This window comes from Vitis riparia, chromosome 15 (genome assembly GCF_004353265.1).
Source record: "Vitis riparia cultivar Riparia Gloire de Montpellier isolate 1030 chromosome 15, EGFV_Vit.rip_1.0, whole genome shotgun sequence".
NCBI classification, from domain to species: domain Eukaryota; kingdom Viridiplantae; phylum Streptophyta; class Magnoliopsida; order Vitales; family Vitaceae; genus Vitis; species Vitis riparia.
In genome coordinates this window covers 18500619-18524967 of record NC_048445.1, presented here as the reverse complement: position 1 = coordinate 18524967, position 24349 = coordinate 18500619, and the positions used below count along the sequence as shown (strand labels likewise).

At 33.8% G+C, this 24349-nt stretch overlaps 1 protein-coding gene across 2 annotated transcripts; it reads left to right on the top strand.

Annotated features, from left to right (window-relative positions):
* Positions 1-9327: 9327 nt before the first annotated feature.
* LOC117932823 (transcription initiation factor TFIID subunit 10-like) lies at positions 9328-23520 on the top strand. Of its 2 annotated transcripts, XM_034854157.1 has the most exons (6): positions 9328-9494; positions 9593-9657; positions 12775-12837; positions 19593-19650; positions 19718-19768; positions 23179-23520. In XM_034854157.1, the coding sequence occupies exons 1-6, from the start codon at positions 9402-9404 to the stop codon at positions 23257-23259; spliced, it is 411 nt and encodes a 136-aa protein (XP_034710048.1). In that variant the 5' UTR covers positions 9328-9401; the 3' UTR covers positions 23260-23520. The 2 variants fall into 2 exon arrangements, with proteins under 2 accessions (XP_034710048.1, XP_034710049.1); XM_034854158.1 differs by lacking the exon at positions 12775-12837.
* The last annotated feature ends 829 nt before the right edge of the window (positions 23521-24349 follow it).

Here is a 24349-nt window from a genome sequence, read left to right as displayed (position 1 = left end):
CTTTTCTTTAAAAACAAAAAAAAAACAAAATTAGTTGTGCTTTTGTGAAGATGTAAATAACCATATATTAAAATGGTTTTTTTTTATAAAAAAAATATCATTTTTGATTTTATTATAATATTGATATTCATGTTTTACTAAAAATTATTTATTTTTTTGGGGTAAGAGAGAGAAGAGCGGGAGGGAAAAAAAGAAATGAAAACAAAAAAAATAAAAGGGGAGAAGTGGGGGGGGGGCAGGGCAAAGGGAGTTTTTTTGGGGGAAGAGAGAGAGTGGAAGGAAAAAAAGAAAAGAAAATAAAAAAATAAAAGGGGAGAAATGAAGTGGTAGCCGGTGGTGAGAGTGTGGGAGGAGAGAAAAGAAAATGGGTGGATGAGGGGAGGTGGTGGGGTAAAGGGAAGAGAGAGGAGAGAGGAAAAATAAATAAATAAAATAAAAATATATAAAAAATATAATATAATATAATAATAATAACAAATAAAATAAAATAAAAAAGTAATTTATAAAATAATGAAAACTAAAAATTAAAAGTGAATGGAAAAAAAACATGTAATTAGGATTTAAAATTAAGTTTAAAATTAATATAAAATTAAAATTGGGACAGTAATAAATATCAAATAACAAAAAAATATCAAATAAAAAAGGGAGAATTGAGCTTTAGATCCATTTGGCTTTGATAATTAATAAAGAGGTCTTTCAAACACCCATAATTGATTTCAAGGATATGAGATGGGAATAGACAAAAATACCCACTTTGACTTTTTTTGTCTTTATTCTACCACCCTTCACATGTCACTATTCTTTCTTATTTAACCATTTTTGGATTTTTTATTATTTTTTAAAACTCTTTTATAAATAATTGAAAAATCAAAATTATTTTTTTATTTTTAAATTATAAATAAACAAAAATTATATTAATGATTCAAAGACTATTTTGGAAAATACTTTCTAAAAAAATATTAATTTAAATAAATAAAAATTACATTTTACATTTATTTTTATCTTTTATATTTTAGTAGTAAATAATTTAATGATTAAAATACTATTTAAAATAAATATATTCATGTAGACCCCCTTTCAGGAGCCAGGGACTTTAGGTTTTTTTAATAATAATAACATTGGAAGAGTGCCTCGGGATCACTAGCAGCTGGCAGCACCCTAGGCAAGTGGGGGGACCCCTTCCCGACAGAGGAGACGAGCTGCATGGAGGGGCAGAGACGTCGGCCGTGCGAGTGGTCAGAGACCCCATCCTTGCTGACGAAGGGAACAGGAAATGGAGGGTTGGCTTGCTGAAGAAGACACCCACAAAAGAGAAAAGAAGAAAGGAAGGGGGAAAAAGGAGGAGGGGAAGCAAGGGAAAAGGGGGATGCTTTGCTGAGTTTTGCTCGATCTTGTCAGAGAAGATCACTCACAGGTATGGTTCTTTTCTCTTCCTCTATCCATTCTTGGGTGATGTTTGTGTGTTGAGGGTAAGCATATCCATATATCCCTTCTTAATGGTTCTTGCTTAAGGTGATTTCGTCCTTGTTTTTCCCCATAATATATCTGCAACCATGCTCTGGTTTTGTTTGATGATCTTTTGGTTTCATCCACCTTCACCTAATCCCAGGGATTGATGCACAACATGAGGTTGTTATGGGTTCCATCTGTTTCGATTATCCATGCTTGGTTTTGCTCTTTTTTTCCTTTGCTCCGTTTGCCTCCATCCTGAAAGCCAGCGTCATGCTTGGAGTGATGCAGAGAACACAATATTGAAGACATTGAAGTCTGAGCATCCCATGCTATCTATACTAACCCTTTGATCCTCTGCCGTCTCGTGTGCATGGAGCTCCATGCGCATGGTCATCCCTACCTTCCTATCCATAGTATACTCCATGTTCATCCATCATATTCCTCTCAAGCAGCCCATGCATATCATATCTCTAAACTTATCCAAACCCATTTTCCTTGTCCATGGCACTCATTCCTCTCGTTCTCACGTGGCCATGCATAGCCATGAGTGGCTGCCACCCTTCATACCTGCCTCCTCAAGCTTGCCCAGCCAGCTGAATCAATGGCGGCATTGGAGCTCCTCCTCCTCCACTGCTCGTCTCAGAGGCTAGGAGAAACTTCTCCACCGATCTCCATGGTCACCAGGCGCATCACTACGGGCAGCAACGCTCCACTCCGGCGGGTGACTCCCTGCCGCATCGCGAAGCCGCCTCGCACCAACGAGCAGGATCGCCTCCTCCTTTCTTCCTTAACCCCGATCGGAAGGCCCGTCTCCTTCGTCTAACCTGAGAACTGAGCCGATGCCCATGCGTTGATGTCACCGCGGCTGTCCAAGACTGGTTCAACCCTTGGCTTTAGCAACCGGAGCAAGCACGCGCGAGTGCGCGTGGGTGGCGGACCTTGAAAAAGGATGATGAGATGTGGGGTTCCGATGAAGACGGCGATGAGGTTGACGGTGAGCTCAAGGACATGGAGTATTTAGATGGTGATGCCCAGGCGGAGGTTGGAGATGTGGGCTGTGAGAGAATTTGGTGTCCTTGGGTTTGCTTTCAATTTGGGCTTGAGTTGGAGCCCAATCCAAGCATGTGATGGAGTTAGAATTTGGGACCTGTCCAAGATGATGGAAATGGGCCTGGTGGGAAGCCCAAGCCCAGTTGCATTAATAAAGGGCCTCATGCCCCCTGTACTATTCACTCTCATGGCCCATGCCCACTTCAAGTTTGCCCATCAGGCTACCCAATTCCTAAATAATCCTTTTTAAAAGAAAACAAAACCTCTAATATCCATAATTAATTAATCAAATCATTTCCTTTTATTTGTTATCTTATTTTTATCCATTTAGTTAACTCATCTTCGAGACAATTAAAAGACATTATTATTGTTAATTATATTTTTATCTTGAAGCTTATATTATTCGATTTCACTAGTTTAAACATCATGGTTGTTAATTATTGCTATTACTTCGTACGCATCTATTTATCATCTTTTAAAAATCTCAGTCATTAAAGTTAAATTCTAATCCTTGAAAAATCCCATATCCTAATTTAATCTTTCAATAATCTATTTAAATCCCATTTTCATCAATTAAGAATTATCACCATATATGTCTAGCTATTTAAAGTCTAAAGCTTTCAAAGAAATCATGTGTCTTAATTTAATTCTTCAATAATTAGTTCAAATCTCATTATCACCCATTAGAGTTAATATCCCATATTTATATACTAATTTAAAATCCAACCCTTCCGAAATCCAATGTCCTAGCTTAATTTTCAAACTCCTAAAAATTCCACTATTCTTTTTATCCCGTTTTAAATGATTATTTTAGTTAATAGGTATTATCATCCTGTATCAGTTTATTTATCCAAAATTCAATCCTTTAAAAAGTTCCAATGTCATAATTTAATTTTCAATCCTAAAATTCTACTATTTGTCTATATGTTATTTTCTTTGATTTGACTTAACATTCTATATTCATGTACTTGTCTAAAGTCTAAGCCCTCAAAGATCCAACTCCCTAACTTAATTTTTCGAATCTAAAAATTCCACAATTCGCTTAAATCTTATTTCCATTAGAATTATCCTCCCCTATTTACCTATTTATTTAAAAGTCTAATCCTTTGAAAATCCCGTGCCTTAACTTAATTTTTCAATAATTCGTTTAATCCTTGTTTTCGTCAATTAGAATCATCATCCCATATTTATTTAGTAATTTAATTCTTCAAACACTCGTTTAAATCTTATGTTCATCAATTGGAATTATCATCCTATACATTCATTTATTTATCTAGCCTAATCCTTCAAAAATCTCATGTTTTTAATTTAATTCTTCAAATACTTGTTTAAATCATATTTTCATAAATCGAATTATTATCCCAGGTTTATTTAGTTATTTAAAAATCTACTCCTTCAAAAATCCTCTGCCTTAATTTAGTTTCTTAGTAATTCGTTTAAATCTTATTTTCATCAATTAGGATTATTATCTCATATTCCTCCATTTATTTAAAACCTAGATCTTCAAAAATCTCGTCTTAACTCAATTTCTCAAAACCTAAAAATTCTACAGTTCGTCTAAATTTTGTCCTCATCAATTAGTATCATTATTCTATGTCTATTCAAAGTCCAATCTTCCGAAAACCCCCTGCCTTAATTAAAACTTCAGTCCCAAAAATTCTATTATCCATCTTTATTCACCTAAATATTATTCTCGTTAATTAGTATTATAATCCCATACCTACCTATTTACTCAAAGTCATATCCTTTAAAAATCCAACGCCCTAATTCAAATTCTCAATTAGAAAAATTCCACTATTTTATTCGTTTGAACATTATTTTGTTAATAAGTATCGTTATTCCATATTTGTTCATTTATTTATTTCAATCATTAAAATTCAAACTCTTCAAAACCGGATTTCCAAATTTAACCTTTAGACTAAAAAAATTCCATCATTCACTTTTATTCATTTAAATATCATCTTTGTTATCATTATTATAAATTCCACGTTTACGTGTTTCTTTCTTCTAAAAATTCCAATAATTAGAGTTCAATTATTCAAAAGCCCGACTTTCTAAATTAATTTTCAAAATCCCACTATTCACTTTCATCCGTTCAAATATCACTTTTATCAAAATCCGATTTTTCAATTTAATTTTTAATCTCACCATTTGCTATTCATCCGTCCAAATATCATTTTGATCAATTAGAAACATCATCCCATACTTACTCATTCATTTCTCTTAAAAATTTCAATCATTAAAGTCTAATTCTTCAAAATTCCGATTTCTAAATTTAGCTATTTAAAATTCCAATTGTCCTATCTCCGAACTTAATTTTCAGTTTCCCATGCTCCAATTCCCGTATTTACCCCGCTACTTATTATTATCATTATCATTATCACCTTATTCATTATTTCTATAAATTCCGCCTCCGAATGATTTCTAAGATCTCCCATTTTTATACATCAACTTTCATAATTTCTACGTCTCAAATAACTTACGATTCTGATCCCTTTCAAAATTTAACTCCCATAATCCCAATTTTCGTAACTTAATTTTTCTTAAAAATCCCGAACTTTCAAATAATTCTTCAAAATCCCAACTTTCTTTCAAATTTAATTTCTAAAAGTTCTCATTCTTGCATCTAATCCCTAAGAATCCAATTTTCAAATAATCTCTAAGATTCCGATTCTCAAATGAGTTTCAAAAAATCCAGTTTTCCTTCGAACAATTTTAATCCCTGTTTGGTGATGTGTGTGATATGTTTTGTGCTCTATATGGTGTACTAACCCTCTCTATTGATAGCGCATGGTGGCTCGTGGCCCAGGTATGTACCCATTTTCCCTTTAATTGTTGTCTATGCATGTCCCGATTCTCACATGTACATGATCATCCGGAGTATTCATTGATTTTCACATCAATTGTCACAACAGCTTCATTTTATCAGTAGAGACCCGACTTTAGGGACTTAGAGGGGCACTATGGTCTTTACCGTACCTTCCCGATAAGTAACCTGACCCCCTAGCCCGATCCGGTTTTTCGTAGATCACCTTTTCCAAAATAAGGAGTCGCACTTAGGGTTTTCTTTTTTATTTTGTTTACCCTTTTAAAAATAAAACAAAAATAAGTGGCGACTCTAAGTCATTTTCTTAATCAATAAAAATCAATTTTTAAGTTAAAATCGAGCTCACCATCGAATGGGAAACGCATGAGCCAAAATGCGGGGTCCACAGATATTTTAATATTGTTGTAGATACGAAAAGTTTTAATGCAAACAATGTTACTTATAACTATTTTTTCATAATTTAAAATATTTATAGAAATATTTCTAATAACGGTTTTTATTTTATAAAAAAATATATTCACTCCTCCTAGAAATCTCCAGCCCAAAACTCTAATACTAGTTTATCGAGTCAGTAGAAACTTTAATTCAAATAATGTTTGTTTAAGAACAAAAAAAAAAATTAAATAATTCACACAAAGGTATACCAGGTTTTAATTTCAGTCAAACCCAAGTACCTTCGAAATATCTCATATTTCTTCATTCTTTATCATCTACACTATAACTATGCTACATTAGTAGTCTCTAATTTTTTTACATCTCTATCCACTTTATATAATATTTACTATAGATGATAATGAGATGAGTTTTTTGGGAATCCGCCCCTAATGGGATGGGTTTGAGATTTTTTTTTTAAACCCAAGATAGGTTCATATATTGCCTTATCCCACCCCGATCATATATAAAATTATTTTAATTTTTTCTATTTTTAATATGTAGATGATGATGATGATAATAATAATAATAATAATTTTCAATAACATAAGTTTTAAAAATATAATGATTTAATTATCTATAAAATATATTTATTTTAATATAATTAAAAATATTAAAAAATAAAAAAGTTAAATATATTTTATAAATAATTAAAATAATTTAAAAACATTAAAAAATTTCAAAAAAAAAAAAAAGTTAACACACGTAAGACAGTCCCAACTCGTTTAATTTGTTTATTTATTTATTTTTAATGAGCCGAGAATGATAATTATTTTGAATAAATGAGATCGGGTTAAGATGCGATGACCAGTCTCAAACCAACCCTCTTATATCATTTTTCCATGATAAGGGATAGTCCTAATAACTTTTCTTATTTTATAAAAAATTTAATATTATAATGACACATGAATACAGAAAATTATACAATATTATTTACAAAAAATAACCTATATAAATTATATTCATATTTTCAACCCATTTAAACATACAAAATTTAAAATCATAATCCTTTTTCAAATATGATATGGAAAGATATTTTGACATTTAACTTAATTTATGAGATGAAAAAAAATCCATAAAATAAAAATATATTCAAGTTACTATTATTAGCGTGATTTTATTATTCTTTTTATCCCACCTTCATAAATCCTATTTCAATTTTAATCTTAAATATGTTTATTTTAATTTTAAATAAAAATATATGCAAAGGACACAAAACACATTTCAATTTTAACACATAATAATTTTTATTTTTTATTTATTATATTTATAAATTTAATTTTTAAAATAAAATTAACAACGTCTATGCTTTTGCTTGGGAAAGTTGTGTTTTCATGGGCCAATATGGTAATAATATTGTTTTTGGAACCCAGGTTTGTGAAATGGGAAAAACATTAGTTAATGTGGAAACTTATATCAGTTTCATGCACTCTGAGCTGGCTGTGTTTTTTCTACCGTGCTTGCCCCTCCAGGTACCCATTCTTCTCATCTTTCTACACTCTGTCACGGAGGCGAAGCAGAGGTTCCCACAAGAAAACCCTAGCGTTCAGCCGTTCTTTCTTCCCTCTCTCTCATTTTTGCAGCCATTCCTCTCATCTGTCTTCACTCCGTCACCGAGGCGAAGCAGAGAATCTTGTATATTTTTCAACAATTTCTCTCATTTAATTTCTGAAGCCTTTAATCCCAAACTCCAATCTAGTTTTCTATCTTCAGCCCCTTCTCCTCTCAAAGTCCTAACCATTTGACCCGATCATCCCAATTTCGTCACCCCTTCGGATCGAAGAGGGTGTGAAAATTTGCAAAATTTCACACATTTGAAAGTATAAACCTTTACTTGAAAACCTGAATCGAAATTTTTGTTGCTTGTGGTAATTGTGAAGAACCAAATGGAGCACTTCATTGAAACAAGGTCGAGTTAAGAAGACGGCTTGAGGAGGGTACGTGTTGACTGAAAATCTAGTTTAGGAAAGCGAACCGAAATGGAAGCGACAACTCTGATATATTGGGTTCATGAAGAAGAATCTCGTGTTCTTCTCATTGGATCACATTTTTCTGTAACCTTCACATCAAATGTGAAGGTAATTAATTTGTATTTAGGGTTGTTTTTTTAATATTTTTTTTGTTTAAACTGGAGCAAAAGAGTGATTTTCGAGTGGTTGTTGTATTTGCAATTTTTCCTCCATTGGTGAGGGCATAGGTTGAGGCGAATGTCGATTTTGGATCGTATGAGCGGCTGTTCGATCTCAATATTTTTGTGTATTGGAGACTCATGAAATGGAAAAATGTTGTGGACATATTTAGAAATTGGGTGGAAAACTTGTGTATTTATTCAGATTTTTAGACTGATGGTAATAATTGATGAATATAATTAGGCAATATCATATATTGGTGATTAAAATGCATAAATTATGTGTTGGTTAGTAGAAATTGTTGGTAGTGTTTGTGAATTTGTAATGTTTGTTGGAATTTGTAGTGTACATCTTTTGTCAACGAAGACAGAATTGTTTCATCGCATCAGGTACTACCTTAATGCAAAACATGTACTACCTTAATGGGCTTGAGGTACTACATTAATGTACATCAGGTACTATCTTAGTGCATATTTGAGAAATGTTGTTGTTGTGTGACTTAAGACACAATTAGTTCATTTCATTACACATTGCAGCATGACATTGTTATGTTCTCATAGGTTACTCCATCGGTGGCGTATGTAATCATAACAAATTTCATGTACTACCTTAATGCACATAAGGTACTACCTTAATGGTCTTCAGGTACTACCTTAATGTACCTCAGGTACTACCTTAATGTACCTCAGGTACTACCTTAACGCACCTGCGAGAAATGTAACCATTTTGTGGCTTCAGATTTTTATTAGTTAATTTCATTACCTATTGCAGCATGACATTGTTATGTTCTCATAGGTTACTCCAACGGTACCTTATGTAATCATAAGAAATTTCAGGTACTACCTTAATGCACATAAGGTACTACCTTAATGGTCTTCAGGTACTATCTTAATGTACCTCAGGTACTACCTTAATGCACCTGCGAGAAATGTAGCCATTTTGTGGCTTCAGATTTTTATTAGTTAATTTCATTACCTATTGCAGCATGACATTGTTATGTTCTCATAGGTTACTCCAACGGTACCTTATGTAATTATAAGAAATTTCAAGTACTACCTTAATGCACATAAGGTACTACCTTAATGGTCTTCAGGTACTACCTTAATGTACCTCAGGTACTACCTTAACGCACCTCAAGTACTACCTTCACGTGCTAAGATGGGCTGCTGACCTGGATACCTGGAGGGGCAATTTTGGTAGAAAAAAAACAACCGACTCAGAGTGCATGAAACTGATATAAGTTTCCACATTAACAAATGTTTTTCCCATTTCACAAACCTGGGTTCCAAAAACAATATTATTACCATATTGGCCCATGAAAACACAACTTTCCCCTTTTGCTTTCTAGTAGATGTTTAAATGTAAGGAAAAAAATAATTCAAGAAAAAAAATTAAAATAAAAAAGAAAGGAAACAAGAGGACAGCAAAGCCCAGAAACTGAAGCAGATATTCATAATATAGAGGTAGAAGGAGAACGCATTCCTGGAAAGTGAGGGAAAAAGAGAGGGAGGATGAATCAAAACCAGGGAGGCAACGATGCAAGGCACGACGATGATTCTGCGCTCTCTGATTTTCTCGCTTCCCTTGTAGACTACACTCCCACTGTATGATTTTTCTGTTGGCCTAAAACTAACTTCTTCTTTTTTTTCTTTTTTTTTTTTTTTTTTTGAATTTTTATAATTTTCTGTGTTTGTTCTTTCAGATTCCAGACGAACTGGTGGAGCATTATTTAGCCAAAAGTGGGTTTCAGTGTCCCGATGTTCGATTGTAGGTACTTTTTCCTTTTTAATTTTTATTTAACTTCTTTTTATGTATTCGTTTATTTAGCCCTGTTTGGTTTCCTAGAAAACTGAGAATTTTTTTTTTTTTTTTGATTCTATAGTTAGGCTGTTTTGGTTTCCAAAAATGCTTTTTAAAAATGACCTGACTAAGCCATATGTTTGCATTAGGTTGTTTTTTATGGTGTTGCGATCAATGATGATGAAAGATCTCTGATTTTTATTTTCTCTCATTTTCTCAGCAACATGCCAGTGAATTTTGTATATATTTTACCTTTCGATGGCTATTGTTTTGACATGGGAGTATATGTACATGGAAACTGTGTGAGTAGTATGATTTCGTTTAGTTTTAGGGTTTAGTGCATGTTGACGGCTTTTTTTTTTTTTTTTTGGAGAACTTGTCTTCTATTGAAGTTATTAAAGCTTTGTTTTGGATTTTGAGCCTGATGGAGGAAGGGTGTGAGTTTGTGGAATATAGTTGTATAGTTGAATGTAAGAAAGATATAAATTTAAGTCAGTATCAGTGTTCGGTAAAATTAGCTTGAGCATGGCCATGTAACTTGGCAAGCAAGATTGTCATACATGGAAACTTAAGATGGTATTTTTTTTTTTGATAGATAAACACAAATATATTAAAGGGCAAAGGCCACCAAGCATACAGGAAGTATACAAATCAGCCTAAATCGAGAGCACAAAAAACAAGCACCCTTACCCTCCCTTAAGTGGCCGCTAGCCACTCCAAAAAACCTAAGAGTGAAGAGGACTCCTCTCCAATATACACCCTAGCCCAACTCCACAAGGTACAAACAAAAGAATTTTTGAGTTTCTGTATGGAAACTTAAGATGGTATTGAATTGTTATGGCGATACAACTCAAACTTTGTTGGGCTCTAGACCACTTTTTCTCTTTCATTCACGATCCTAGAGTAAGGGTATGCCGGTATGGGTGAAGCTAGATTTTTGGAAAGATGTTTTGGAATAAGAAGGTTTGGGTCTAAAGTCTAATAAGAAGTGGAGGAAATATGTGGAGTGTAATTATTTTTCCTGGTAAAAAAATAAATAGATTTTGAGAATAGTTGAAGGGTGACCTTTTAGAACTTGTTGCCATGGAGAGAATTTTCTGATTATTGAGGGAAAGCTTAAAGAGGTAGGAGCATGTCAAGAAGGTGGGAAAATCGTTTATTTAGGTTATTCTGTCCTGGAAATTCTATATCCTACGTAGATATAAATAGTTTAATTAGTAAGTGTTTAGCAAGTAGTTATTCTGGCAAGTACTGTAATTGTATAGCAGGTATTCTTCATCATATCTACATTTTACTCCTCACATTACAATAACAATGGATCAACGAAGTTTTTGCTTTTATTTACCAAGTTTCTAATTTGAGGTTTGCTGAGAGTCTTTTCATGCATTATAAACTATCTGCTTAAGTGTTTATGAAGCATTTTATATTTAAGAAGTTTGAATCCTATTTGATTAGTATATTGATTAGCTTTGTTTTAAAGTCCTTTACTTGTTTGGGAAGTTTTTGAAGTCTAGAAATAAGTTCCATTGTACTAAACGAACAGAGAATTTAAAATGGACTAGTCTTTATTTATATAAGAATATTGTCTTTGACATCCTGGGTTGCTGCCTAAGTAGTTTCTTTCTTTTCCTCTTTCTTTCATCCTCTTTCTCAGTTGCTGCTTCTATGATTTTGCTCTTCAAGCAATTCTCCATTAAAACACTTAAACCAATCTATAAAAGATCCTATCTCAATGTTGGTCTCTTTTACTCTCTTTCTAAACCTTTGACTGTATCTCAATGGTTATATCAGCACATTCCTTTGGAAGACAGCCATAGCCTCAAGGTTTTGATGTGCATCCTATATTATTAGGCCACTTCTAATACCAAACTTGTTAGAGCACAAAAAGAACAATGGGGTACTAATCAATTTTTTCATGTAAAGAATTTGTTTAAAGAAAGAGCTATCTTTTTGGGGAGGGAAAAGAGATTTTCAAGACGGGTATATGCTGGGATGGTTTCTTATACTCCTTGTATACTCCTTATATGAATGTCTATATAATCTCCAGATGCTCAACCAACTTGAAAACTTGGTCAAAGCAGTTGCTAATCCACCCATTTTAAGGCGTTCTTTTACAACCTATAAAATGCAAAGATGCTTGGATTTTTAAATCACCATCTAAGAACCTATACGTATACCCTATATTTATCGCTCTTGTAAACTTTTATGTTTGGAAATTTCACATCACAATTCAACATAATGAACATGATACTTTTATGTAATGCTCCTTTATTTTGAATTTACTTCCATGAATTCACATTTGTGGACCGTTTTTCCAGGAAACAGAAAATGAGATTGGTCTTATTTTACTTGATACAAGTTTTAGTGATATCTCAGTTACCCTGGAAGTTGTAATGGTTATTGAGAGAGTTCAGATAATGCTGTAGCCAACACTTGCATACATAATCACTTTTACTTGATGCTGTACGTGTGGCATAAACCGTATGGACATAAAAATGTTCATGAGATCCAGGAAGCAGGGAGCTGTGCTGTCACCTACTTTTCCACTTAATGTGATTTACCTTGGGAAAAATTCTAGACATATGCATGTAAAATTGATTTGCTCAGTCAGGACTTGCTATTTCTTTCCTTTTCTTTTCCTAATGTCCCTCTCTTTTGGTTCATATGAATCCTGTCTTCATACACTTGAAACTTTCCTAGAAGTTTATGGATTAAGTCATAGGCTGCTCAAATTTCTGTAACCAATAAATTTTTTTTATCTTTTAAACTCTTATTCGAAATCTTTTATAAATTAATGATCAAAAGTTTTGGTTGTGCCTTTGTTGGTTGTGTTATCACTTTCCTTTCAACGGAAAACCTTAGGTGCTACCATATTCTTTGAATTAAAAACAGAGTGCAATTTGGATTCCTTTTTTTTTTTTTTTTTTTTTGTGTAATGTAAACGGAAAGATATTTATTCAATAAGAAAAGGAAATTAAGGAGTTATAACCTGCTTTGGAGGATGATGATTTCTTTAAAATCAGAATTAGACATCCTGGATATGTATCATGGTGCATTGGATTGACTTTCTCCTTTGTTTTGCAGAATTAGACTAGTAGCTGTTGCCACTCAGAAGTTTGTCACAGAGGTTGCTAGTGATGCACTTCAGTATGTTTCTAAATTCTAGTTATGCTTGTATATAATGAAAAATTCAAGGCTTTTCTATGATCTGGAGCTGTGTGCATGGATGCCTAGAAGTATTAATGTTTTCTAAAAGAGGATTGGGGGTTATGTGTGAGGGAATGGTGATGGATGCATAGTCATTCTTTATGTAGGGTTCTTATCTATAGGAGGCCAACTAAATGGGATGGTGAGGTGCCAACAGTTTGAGAGGATGGGTGGAGCAGAGTGAGAGGCGGGAGGAAATTGAAGAGAATGGTAGTGAAATCAAGAAGAGAACTTAAGAGACCAGGAAAATGGTAACTTCTTTTGTTGGACGTGAAATGAAGCCTTTTTATACTGCTCCAAAATTGTAACTTCCATATTAAGGATCAATAATGATGTGAAAGCATTTGGAGATGACATGTGTCCTAAAGACACATTGGTCCCCTCTCCCTCCAAATTATGGTTAGGACTTGTTCAATGCATGTTAGTCCCACATTGGCTAACCTGTAACTCTAATCACTAAACCATGACCCTCAAATCAGTCTTAGAATTCTTGACAGTGGGAAGGCCAATTCCACTATTATATGCATTAAATCCGTTTCGAATACCCCTTGCTTTGCTCTTGACTTGGGCAGATGTATTAACATCTAGGTGTCATGTCAAGGGTGAAACATTCAAGGGGGATATAGGAGATTATTACCAGAAGTATTACAGAGGAAACATCTTCCTCCTGAAAGGAGTGAAATCATTAACCCTCTCAGTTGCACTTAGTATCACCTTCACCGAGAGGTAGAGTAGGATAGACTCCTAAGCATCTGCCATAAGTGGGCATTCATGTTCCATGGGTAACCCAGGAATATGTTTGGAGATAGGACTCTATGTCCAGATGATGTAGCTCTATGATATAGGAGCTATGTAGGGAGAACATGGATGTGTCAATGCCTTGGAGATCAAGGGTGAGATGCACTACATGTCATGTTAGTGGAGAGTTGTCTTGAGCATGTGTAGTATGTACCAAGACATGTGGCATCTTGTAATTGGTCCTATCATGATGGAGCTCATGTGACGTATATTAGGCACTCAGTACACCATGAATTGTCCAGGTGGATTTTGCAAAATAGAATATTAACAGTTATGTAACTCACAATGTATGTTTTAGGTTTGAAACAAATGGTTGTAAGGGTTGCAACTGTGGTGCACATGTAGAATATGGAAGGCCTTCTTATAGGAAAAAGGAAAGTAAGATGAAACAAAAAAATTTGAAGCTATTCAGGATTCCAATGGTCACATGACCCTTTGTGAACCAAGAAATGAACCACCTTGGCACCCTAGCAACATACATTGACGCTCCCATACAAATTGCTATTCTTCTCCCATAAATTGGTACAATGCTTTTTGGATGTCCCTAAGAATTCTGAATACAGAGAGAGGTTGGAGCATTCCTGCAACATCAATTAGAAAGAACATAAACCATAAGTTATCAATCACTAGGTAGTAGAGCAGCATATGGTCCATGCTTTCTTACACATGCAACCCTTATTTTGAGTTATGTCTTCTAATTGGTTGATGGTTAAAATTTTAGCCCCAACTGCCACCCCCACCAAACTGCCTCCATTATGTGTCTAGGACGCCCTTTTTGGATCACCTTTTGGAAGCTAAAAGCTCTTTTTAAAGTCTAATTACATCTTCTATTTGTGTGCAGGTGATTTTAAATATAACAGCTTTTGACTTTAAAAAGAACTTATATGAGAAGCTGTTTAATGTTTAATACAACTTTCATAATACCAAGATTGTTCATTGACATTATGACTTGGACTTTGGCTTTCACTTGTTGGCTAAAGCAAAATAAAAACTATCCTAAATGAGGCTTTAGGCTGGAAAATCTTCCCTTCTCTCCACCATCTTATGATAATATTCAACCAAGATTTTCTTATCCAAAGTTAGCATTCATTGCAAGACATCATCCTCATCCACACATATATTCATCTCATGAATGTGATTCAACAAAGTTGTGACATCACCTAGCTCCCAATTTTGACAAATTCCTCAACAAATCTTGGATTTGAATGCTTAATATGTTGTGGGAGCCCTAACACCAACTAGTATGTCATCCATATTTTTTTTTTTGATAACTGAGGAACCTTCCATGGCCAAGCCCTTAGGACTCTCCATGAAGACCCAAACCTCGGGGTGCTAACCACCCCGCAACAACCAACATTGGGTAAATTCAGGGTATCATCAGTGGTAGGATTCGAATTCAGGACCATGTGCCAATTACTGGGACCACACTTCGCAGTGTTCACCCTGACCAATTGGGCTACCCTGGCAGGTAAGTATGTCATCCATATTACTAGCACAAAGTTTGAAAATATCTCCTTAAGAGATCCCTCCTCATGTCAACATCATGCTAAAAGAAGTATTCTTTTTCTCAACTTGAAAGTGCAATGAATAGGAACTTTACCCTCCCTTTTTATCTCTTTTCATAACCCCCCAAAAGAAGCCTCTTACCGCCTTAGAGCACCAACCTTATCTCCTTTCCTGTAATTTTGCACACATCAATCATCTCCCACAACTATCCCTTTTTCTGGTTATGCAAATTTATCCTCTAGATACATATATAATTTAGAAGGATATGTGAGTGTTTCATACACATCTTCCAACTGCTAATCTCAAAGTATTCACCCATAAGTGTCCTATTTGTTGCCTTAAGACTTTTACTACTTAGACCTCCATGAGTGGTTTCCAGCTTATTAAGTACACCATGCTCATCCTTTATTCCACCTCATGGGCCTTCATTCTCTCTCATTTTAATTCTTTTCCTAATTAAACCTAGAATGATGAAAGTTGGGATGCAACTATAGGGAGGCAAAATTTGTCCATTTATTAATTACCACATGTCAATGGAAGGCTACTCATAAATTGACACATGTCCTAAGCAGTCAAATTAAAATTAATTTTAATAATTAAATAAATAAGTTAATTGTCAATTTTAATTTAAAAATGAGTTACACACAAAATAGGAATGATCTCCTAGTTAAATGTAAGATAAATATATTTTAATATTCCAACAAAAAAACTTTAAAGATAATTCAGGAGAAGCTCTCTTAACCACTATAAATAGGGAGGCCTCCTTAGCTTTAGAAAAAAACACATCGATATAGAAGAGGAGACTTCCACCCTTGAGAAGAGTTGGAGAAAACTCACCTCAATGATTCAAGGAGTTCTTTAAAGCCTTCAAAGGCTAAGCTTAACGATTCGAAGATTTGAAGATTAAGTTCGAAGTTTTGAAGATCAAATTCAAAGATTCAAAGATTCAAAGATCAAACTTAAAGATTCAAGATTAAATTTGAAGGTTTAAAGATTAAGTTTCAATATTTGAAGATTAAAATTCAAGGTATCTTCCATCTGAGATTAAGCGTCTTGTCCTTAACTAGCATTATTCAAATCAAGATTCAGGCATAGGCCTAAGCCAAGCTAAAGTCAAGTATATGCTCAAACCAACCTAAGGTCCAAGCCAAGGCTAGGCTAAGCTAAGGTACAAACACAAGTCTAAATTAAGCACAAGTCCAAGCACAAGCCCAAGCCCAAGCTAAATCAATATTCAAGACCAAGCCTAAGCCAAGCCAAGGTCTAAGTACAGGCCTAAGCCAAGTCAAGGTATAAAGCTTAGGCCCAAGCTAAGGCAAGGTATAAGCCCAGTCCCAAGCCAAGCTAGGGTTCAAGTCTAGGCTCAAGCCTAACTAAAGTTTAAACATTGGTCCAAAGCTAAGCTAAAGTCCATGCACAAGCCTAAGCTAAGACTAGGTCTAAGTCCAAACTTAAGACACATTAAGGCCTCAGCCAAGGTTAAAGTCCAAGTCAGGTTCCTTCTTAGAAGAATAGAGGATAGTGTAGGGAATGTACTCATAATCCTACAAATTCATGAAGAAAACATTTGTTTTGCCAAAATTTTCTTTTTTTAAGGAAATTTGTACATATAAATTTCTGGCATGAATTCTCATGAGGTGTACAAATATTATATTTAAAAAGGAAAATTTTGGCAAAGCAAAATTTTTATTTATGAATTTGTAGGATTTTGAATGTAGTCCCTATATTATCCTTTGTTTCTTTTGAAAAGGGTCTTGATTTAGGTCTTGACCTTGTTTTGACTCTAGACTTTTGTTTTGGCTCAAGCTTGTGTTTGGACTTTGTCTTAGATCAGGCTTATGCTTGGACCTCGGTTTTGACTTGACTTTATGTTTAGGCTTGGACTTGACTTGGATCTTGGCTTGACTTGGGCTTATGCTTGGATATTGGCTTGACTTAGGTTTGTACTTGAATCTTGGTTTGGCTTATGCTTGTCCTTGGATTTTGGCTTAGCTTAGACTTGTGCTTGGATCTTGGCTTGGCTTGGAGTATGTCTTGGATTTTGGCTTGGTTTAGGCCTATGCTTGGATTTTAGCTTTGCTTGGGGTTGGTCTTAGGCCTTGATTTGACTTAGGTTTATGCTTGGATCTTGGCTTGAATAATGAATAGTTGATCTTGGATTGAAGATATCTTGAACTTTGATCTTCAAATTTTGAATTTTGATATTTGAACCTTCAAACTTGATATTCAAATATTTGAATTTGATCTTTGAATGTTCAAACTTGATCTTGAAATCTTTGGACTTGATCTTGAATTTTTGAATTAGATTTTCAAATCTTTGAGCCTTCGAGCTTAATCTCGAATCTTCAAACTTGATTTTCAATCTTTGAGCTTGATTGTTTTGAAGAACTCCTTGAATCCTTAGGTAAGCTTTCTCCCACTTTTCTCAAGTGTAGAGGTCTCCTCATCTTTGTCGATGTGTTTTTTGTGAAAGCTAAGGAGACCCTCCTATTTATAGGGGTAAACAAACCCTTTTTGGTAATTATCTCTTAATTTTTTGGAATATTAAACTCTACTTATTTATATTTGAGTGGCTGGTCGTTTCTATTTGAATTAAAAAAAAATGATAATTAGCTTATGTATTTAATTATAAAAAATAAATAATTAATTAATTTTACATTTTACATTTGACTTGGAGATCGTTCTTATTTTGTGTATGACTCATTTTTTAATTAAAAATGATAATTAAGTACTCTTTTGGATATACTTCCTATCTTTTTTTTTTTTTTTAAAAAAAGGCAGTAACTTCTATATAAAATATAGTAACTCTCATATAAAAAATATGAACTTACATTATATTCTTAAAAATTACTTTTAAAATTTGAGGTAGTAAATTAAACACTTTTTAAAAGATGCTATCTTTTTAAGGTTTTGCTTTTTATATAGGAATTACTATTATTTTTTGTTTTTGAAAAACAAAAAAGGATAGTAATTCCTCTATAAAACCATGGAGAGTCCTAAGGGCTTGGCCATGAAAGGTTCCTCGGTTATAAAATTTAAAAAAAAAAAAAAAAATCATTTTTTGTTTTTGAAAATAGAAAATAAAAAGTGCATCCAAGTGACATCTAACTTATTTAATCGTCAAAATGAACTTTAACTTGACCACTTAGGACATGTACCAATTTAGGATTGGTCTTCCATTGACACGTGATTATTAGTAAACAAGCAAATTTTGCCTCTCTACAAACATATAAGCATACTTGGTTGTGTGCTTTGAACTGGACTAACTTTGCTCCCTTTTGATGAATACTATCTCTTCCAGCTTAGCAACTGATGTTTCAACTCTCAATAATGGGATCCCACACTGATTTTACTTTGTAAGAAGCACCTAAAGGAATACACACTTGTTGGCAAAAGCCAAAGAACCCACCTTACAATTAAGTTATGAAGTCAATTCCTCCACATCCTCCCCCATCCTTACCGAGAATTACCTTTCTCCAAAGGTTATTCCCCCATCCTTACGGAGATATTACTTTTCTCCAAATTAACCTTTGTACTTTGGACCACCTTGAAAAAATAACACAATGAAGATTCCTCCTGCCCACACAAAATGTTTTCATCAACATTCAGAAGATGAGAAACCTACCATCTCTTAGGTTGCTTAATAACCTCATAGGACAGAAATTTTACCTATTTCTAATTTTCTACCCCATAATTTGGATATGGCATAATGGCTATTGCAACATCCTCTAAGTGTATCTTCTGTACACACACATATAAATCAGCCTCCTAAGAAACTGAAGGAACAAACTCAAAGGTATGGGTTTGAGTCATATTACTTATTTGTTCCCTTTTTCATAATTCTATTAAATATTAAGATCAAAGTTTTTCTATGAGTTGGAGGTTTCTGCATGGATGCCAGTTAGAATTTATGCTTTTATGCCAAAGACCTATAACTGCAATTTGGGCCAAGGAAAATGTGGCATCAATGGGCTGCAGGTACAACATGAACAAATCAATTCTGTATTAGGATTTGCACTCTTTGTTGCTTTTTAGTTCACCCCCCTTATCAGGGGGATAAAAGGAAAAAGGTCAAATCCCGTTCTGGCCCTACTTTCTGGATCCATAATGCAAACCCAGACCACTTTTGAGTTAGTCAAACCAGTGGTTGGAGGCTATTGCCATAGGACAAAAGGTACAGATTGCAAGTAGGATGAGCTTTTAAATGTCTTTGTTTGTTTAGGACATTACTTCATTAATAAGATTCAAAGGACCTTGATTTAATATTTGCAGGTTGAATTCTTGTAGGCTATCATCTTAGAGTACTCTGTTTATGCTGGGCAGTTCTATTAAGCTCCATTTAAGATAAATGGTGCTGGAAGATGTTATACTGTTTGTGTATTCTAATGTAGGCAATGCAAAGCAAGGCAGTCAGCAGTAGTCAAGGACAAAAGGGATAAACAGCAAAAGGTGCGCGAGTTAAATGCTTGTTTTTTCCATTTCCTTCTTGGATGTTCTAATTTTGTTGAGGTATCAGGATAAGCGCCTAATCTTGACAATGGAGGACCTCTCCAAGGCTCTGCGTGAGGTAAGCACCCTAAGTGGCTAAGTCTTAATAAATCATTCTTGGCTTGGAGAGGCAAAATTCTGTATGCTATCATTATCTTTTCTGTTTTATTTTTTAATTTTATTTTATTATATCTTGGTAGAGATTTTTATGGGACATTGGCTGCTTTGATTCAAGAAGTCCCATATTTCATTTCAATATGACTTGTGAATTTTGTTTGGTTGGAGTACAGATGTGGGAGGTTAGGGGCAAACAAAAAATGTTGCCTATCAGGGAAACATAAAGAAGAACAGAAAGAAAAATCTTGATCAGGTTCTAGAGACTGAAAAGAAAGCTAATTAGAGGGGAGCATATTATGTAGACATTTGGAAATATTAAAGAGGAGCCACTGGACCTTTTTTCCTTTAAAAGGTATTAGGTATAGTTTATCTGACCTTCTTTAAGTGGAGTTAGGAGCCATATGAATCTGAGGGGGCAGTTGAATGCAATTTTTATACCTTAACATAGAGACCTAACAGTTGACATTTCTAATTCCTTCTCCATATCTTGGTTAGTACTTTTATAAAGATTTAATTAGTCCTAACTTTGATTTTGGTTTGTATTTAATTACTAATTGATTTAAGATAGGAAGAAAAGGGGAAGAGAAAACTGAAGACTTAGAATTGGGTTAGAGAACAAAGGAAAAATAAGGAGAAAATTAGAATGTAGAAGGAAAAGTAGGTTTAATGACTCTTCAAATCTCATTTATCTTTCACCGAGGTGGCTTTTATATGGACAGTTTAGAGAACATGTGGATGAAACAAATCAACTGAAGTTTTAACATGAATCTTTACTACTTGGTAAACTTAAAACGTGATAATACCAACATAAATCCTGATAAATTTGATAGTGAAACAAAAAATATTTAACTAAAAGATAAATCCCTGTTGCCTACTAAAAGGTTTAAACTATACTATACCATATAAAAACATTGGATACTAGAGTTTTGAAGAGTTCAATTTGACAAAGTAAGAATTTAATGTCTAGGTTCACAAAATGCGCAAAAATAAAATTTTAAAATTTTTAGAGTTGATTTTTAATTCCAAATTCTTTCTAGGTATAGGTCCTTATATGTGTTGATCTATTTATCTTTATGGGTAATCTCCTACATTCTAACTTTTCATGTTCGTCATTAGTCCTTTCTAACAGAAAACTTAAAGAAAAAAGAAAATGTAATATATTGTGTAAAAGTTCTTAGTCACCAACCATAACCGTCATCCTTTTCAACGTCAACCATTAAACCATTTAAATGAAAATTCTCTAATATTAGTTGACAACAAGAATTTAACGTTTCATATAGAATTATCTTACCTTGTTCTTCCTTTTATTATCAATTTCTAACCTTTTGTACATTTTAAATAATTAATATAATGATTCTTTTAACAATTTGATTTTTCTTAAAATTTATCAAAAATAATTGAAGGTGTGTGGATCGTTGTATTAGGTATTGTGTATTGTATATGTATAGTAAGATACACCTAAAATAAGATACAAATTGTGATTTCCATAAAAAAAAAAATATCTTATCATTGTATTGTATTGGGTATGTCATAAGTTTTTGGAAACTATGATTTCTTAAATTTCTAGAAGATACAGAATACCAAATAGAGAGATTAATGAAAGGTCTCTGTACCTGATCCAAAGGCAAATTTGAAGCCTGCTATGTGTCGTTAAATATGTCTAAGATGAGTCCAGTCTTCTTCTTAACTTCTTCTGCAATTAGGCTTCTCCTACTTAAAACTAATTTGAACCAGAAGATAAATATTTGGTAAGTGGTGCAATGGGTTTGAAAGTTCGATTAATTAGTGAAAAAGAAAAAAAAAATGGAGCTTAGTGAATACTTGAAAAGATATTTGAAACAAAAATTGGCATTTGAATTTGGTTTGGACTGAAATTCTTTGATGCTTGATTGGCTCAAGTGGTGAAGGATGGGGAGGTTTGTGGGAGGTTCCAGGTTCAAGTTCCAATGGGGACAAAATTTAGCTATCAAAAAATACTTTGATGCCCGATTGATGCAAGATAGGTAGTACTATAAAAAACAGAATAGAGTTTAAAGAACAGAGAGAAGAAAATAGGGGAAAAGAAGTAGAAAGGAGGAAGAAAAATAGGCAGCAAACAATGAGGATAATGAATCTTCAAATCTTTTATTATTCACTGAGGTGGTGTTTATGTAGGTAATCCATTGCACATTGATTAAAACTTTGAAATAAATTCATACAACCTGGCTAGATTAAAACATGATAATACTAAAAAATAAATCCTGATAGATTTGATAATGAAAACATAAACAAAAATCCTTGCTAAAAGACAAAAATTCCCTATGCGTACACCTGCCATAAGTTTGAAAAACATGTCTCCATGCTAGGTGTCTAAAACAAAACTTTGCCTGGGAGTTCTGACTTCACTTCCTTTTGTGTTTGGCGGGGCAAATCTATGTTCTGGATGAGTTGGTTTGGGCCAGATGTAACCATCCATGAGGAGAGGTCCTCTTTGGAGATCTTGTGGGATGGTATATCTTGTTGCTCCTTTGGGCCTTCACAACAAAGGAGTTTGCATGTGTGCCTTCATTGGTTTTCTATGTGATCTTGTAGCCTATTCCCTACAAAAGTTGTTTGTTGGTTCTTCATGCTTGAAAGCCTTCACCCTCTCTCTTCTTATCCGTTCACTCAGTAGTTGGCTTAGGTTGAATTTTGATGGATGTTCCTTTAGATATCTGGATCTATCAGGGACTCTAGGATGTAAATTAAGTAATCAAGGAGGAATGTTGTTTCAGTCTCTCAAAGTCAGTATCTGATGGACTTAAGAGATGCTAGCAACACAGAAAATATTCTGTTCTGGAGGATCTTGAAGAGGCTTTTGATGTGGTGATGACTGATTTACCTCTTGAGGAGACATCCGTTGTCACTGTCCCATGTAATGAGGATGCATGATCTTTACCTAAAGATGTGTCATCACTTCTCAGCACTTGGGAAGGCTATTTCTAACACCATTGTGTTGTATCTGGATTGTGCAGTGCTTTGCAGCATTTTTTCCTCTCATTTTTTTTTCTTTTAATTCTTGTGTTCTTGTTGTCTTTTAAACTGGCTCTTCAGAGAAAATAAATGATGTTTAAAAAAGTGGCCATTAAAATTTCAAACAGATTGTAGGCTATGCCTTTCTGACTCCTGTTCTTGCATTTTGGGGAGACAGACAGGGTGTCGCTATGCATAGTGTTAATATTGACATGAATTTGGGGTGAATAATTAGAGAAAAAAATTGTCAAATGAAAAATGAAAACATATGCTGCAACCGTTTTTCTTGTCTAATGCAAGGCCATTTGCAATTGTCTAGTGTATACCTGGTTCTCTCTGAGGATGATTAACTGATTTATAATATTATCGTTGAATGTGCAGTATGGCGTGAATGTGAAACATCAAGAGTACTTTGCAGATAGCCCTTCAAGTGGGATGGATCCTGCTTCAAAAGATGAATGAGCTGACGATCAAGTTGATCTGTATAACAATTTCTTCAATGTTTTTAAATTCAAGCCCCGGACACATTTTGCTTGGTTTTCAAACTTACTCTTGTTAGTCATGCCTATTGTTTTGTATCTCCTTTAAACCATGAAGTTTTTATTATAGGCAGCTGCTGTCTACCTATTATCCCATCTTATTGTAAAAATAGTAGGTTTTTATCTATTTGTGATCAAGTCCCTCCTACCCAATAAAAGTGGAAATCTTTTCTTCCTTTGCTTCTTTCTTCATCTTTTTATTTATTCATTTTTATTTGATCTTTAGACTCCATACTATGATCAAATCTCAAGAATAAATTAAATAGAAAATAGATCTGCCCTTTGAAAGATGCAGCGAAACTAAAGCATGAGCAAGTCTGATGTATCTCAAGAAGCCATAATATGAGTGCCCTTGGTAGTGGTTCCTGCTAGAGCATACATTGCTTTCCACAGTCACACTTAACCTAAAAGACTAAAAAGGATGGGAAGAGAAGGGAAAGAGGAGATACTTTTCAAAACCTGCTTTTTGTTTTTAAAGAAGATTAACTATCTCATGTTATTTCGATTTGCATATTATAACCCTAAAAATATGTACCATTAAATAACTCTCAACAAGTTCATGTTATAAACGTTGTCCAAAATACATCTTTGACATCTAAATAAAATTTTAACTTTGATATTCTAATTAATAAGTCAAAATTTCCATTTAAGAGATGTTTTATTGAAGGAAAAACAAATTTGAATAGACAATGATTTTTATATTAATAACTAATATGATGATCATTTTTTACCCTTCAAGTCATGTTTTTTATGAGTCCTTAGAAATATGATTATGGACTCCTAGAACCCACAATTCCTTCTTGTTTGCCCCAATTGGAATTCTTTTCACACAAAAACTTTTAGAAAATGATGTGTTTATGCCCAATTTTGAAATCCCAAAACCATGTGTCACAAAATCTTTTGAATGCTCCTCTTTTACTTTACAAACTTACACATCTTTTCAAATGCATTGACCTTCTTCTTTTTTATTTTCATTAAAAATGAATAATAACATTGAAAATCTTTCAATAATG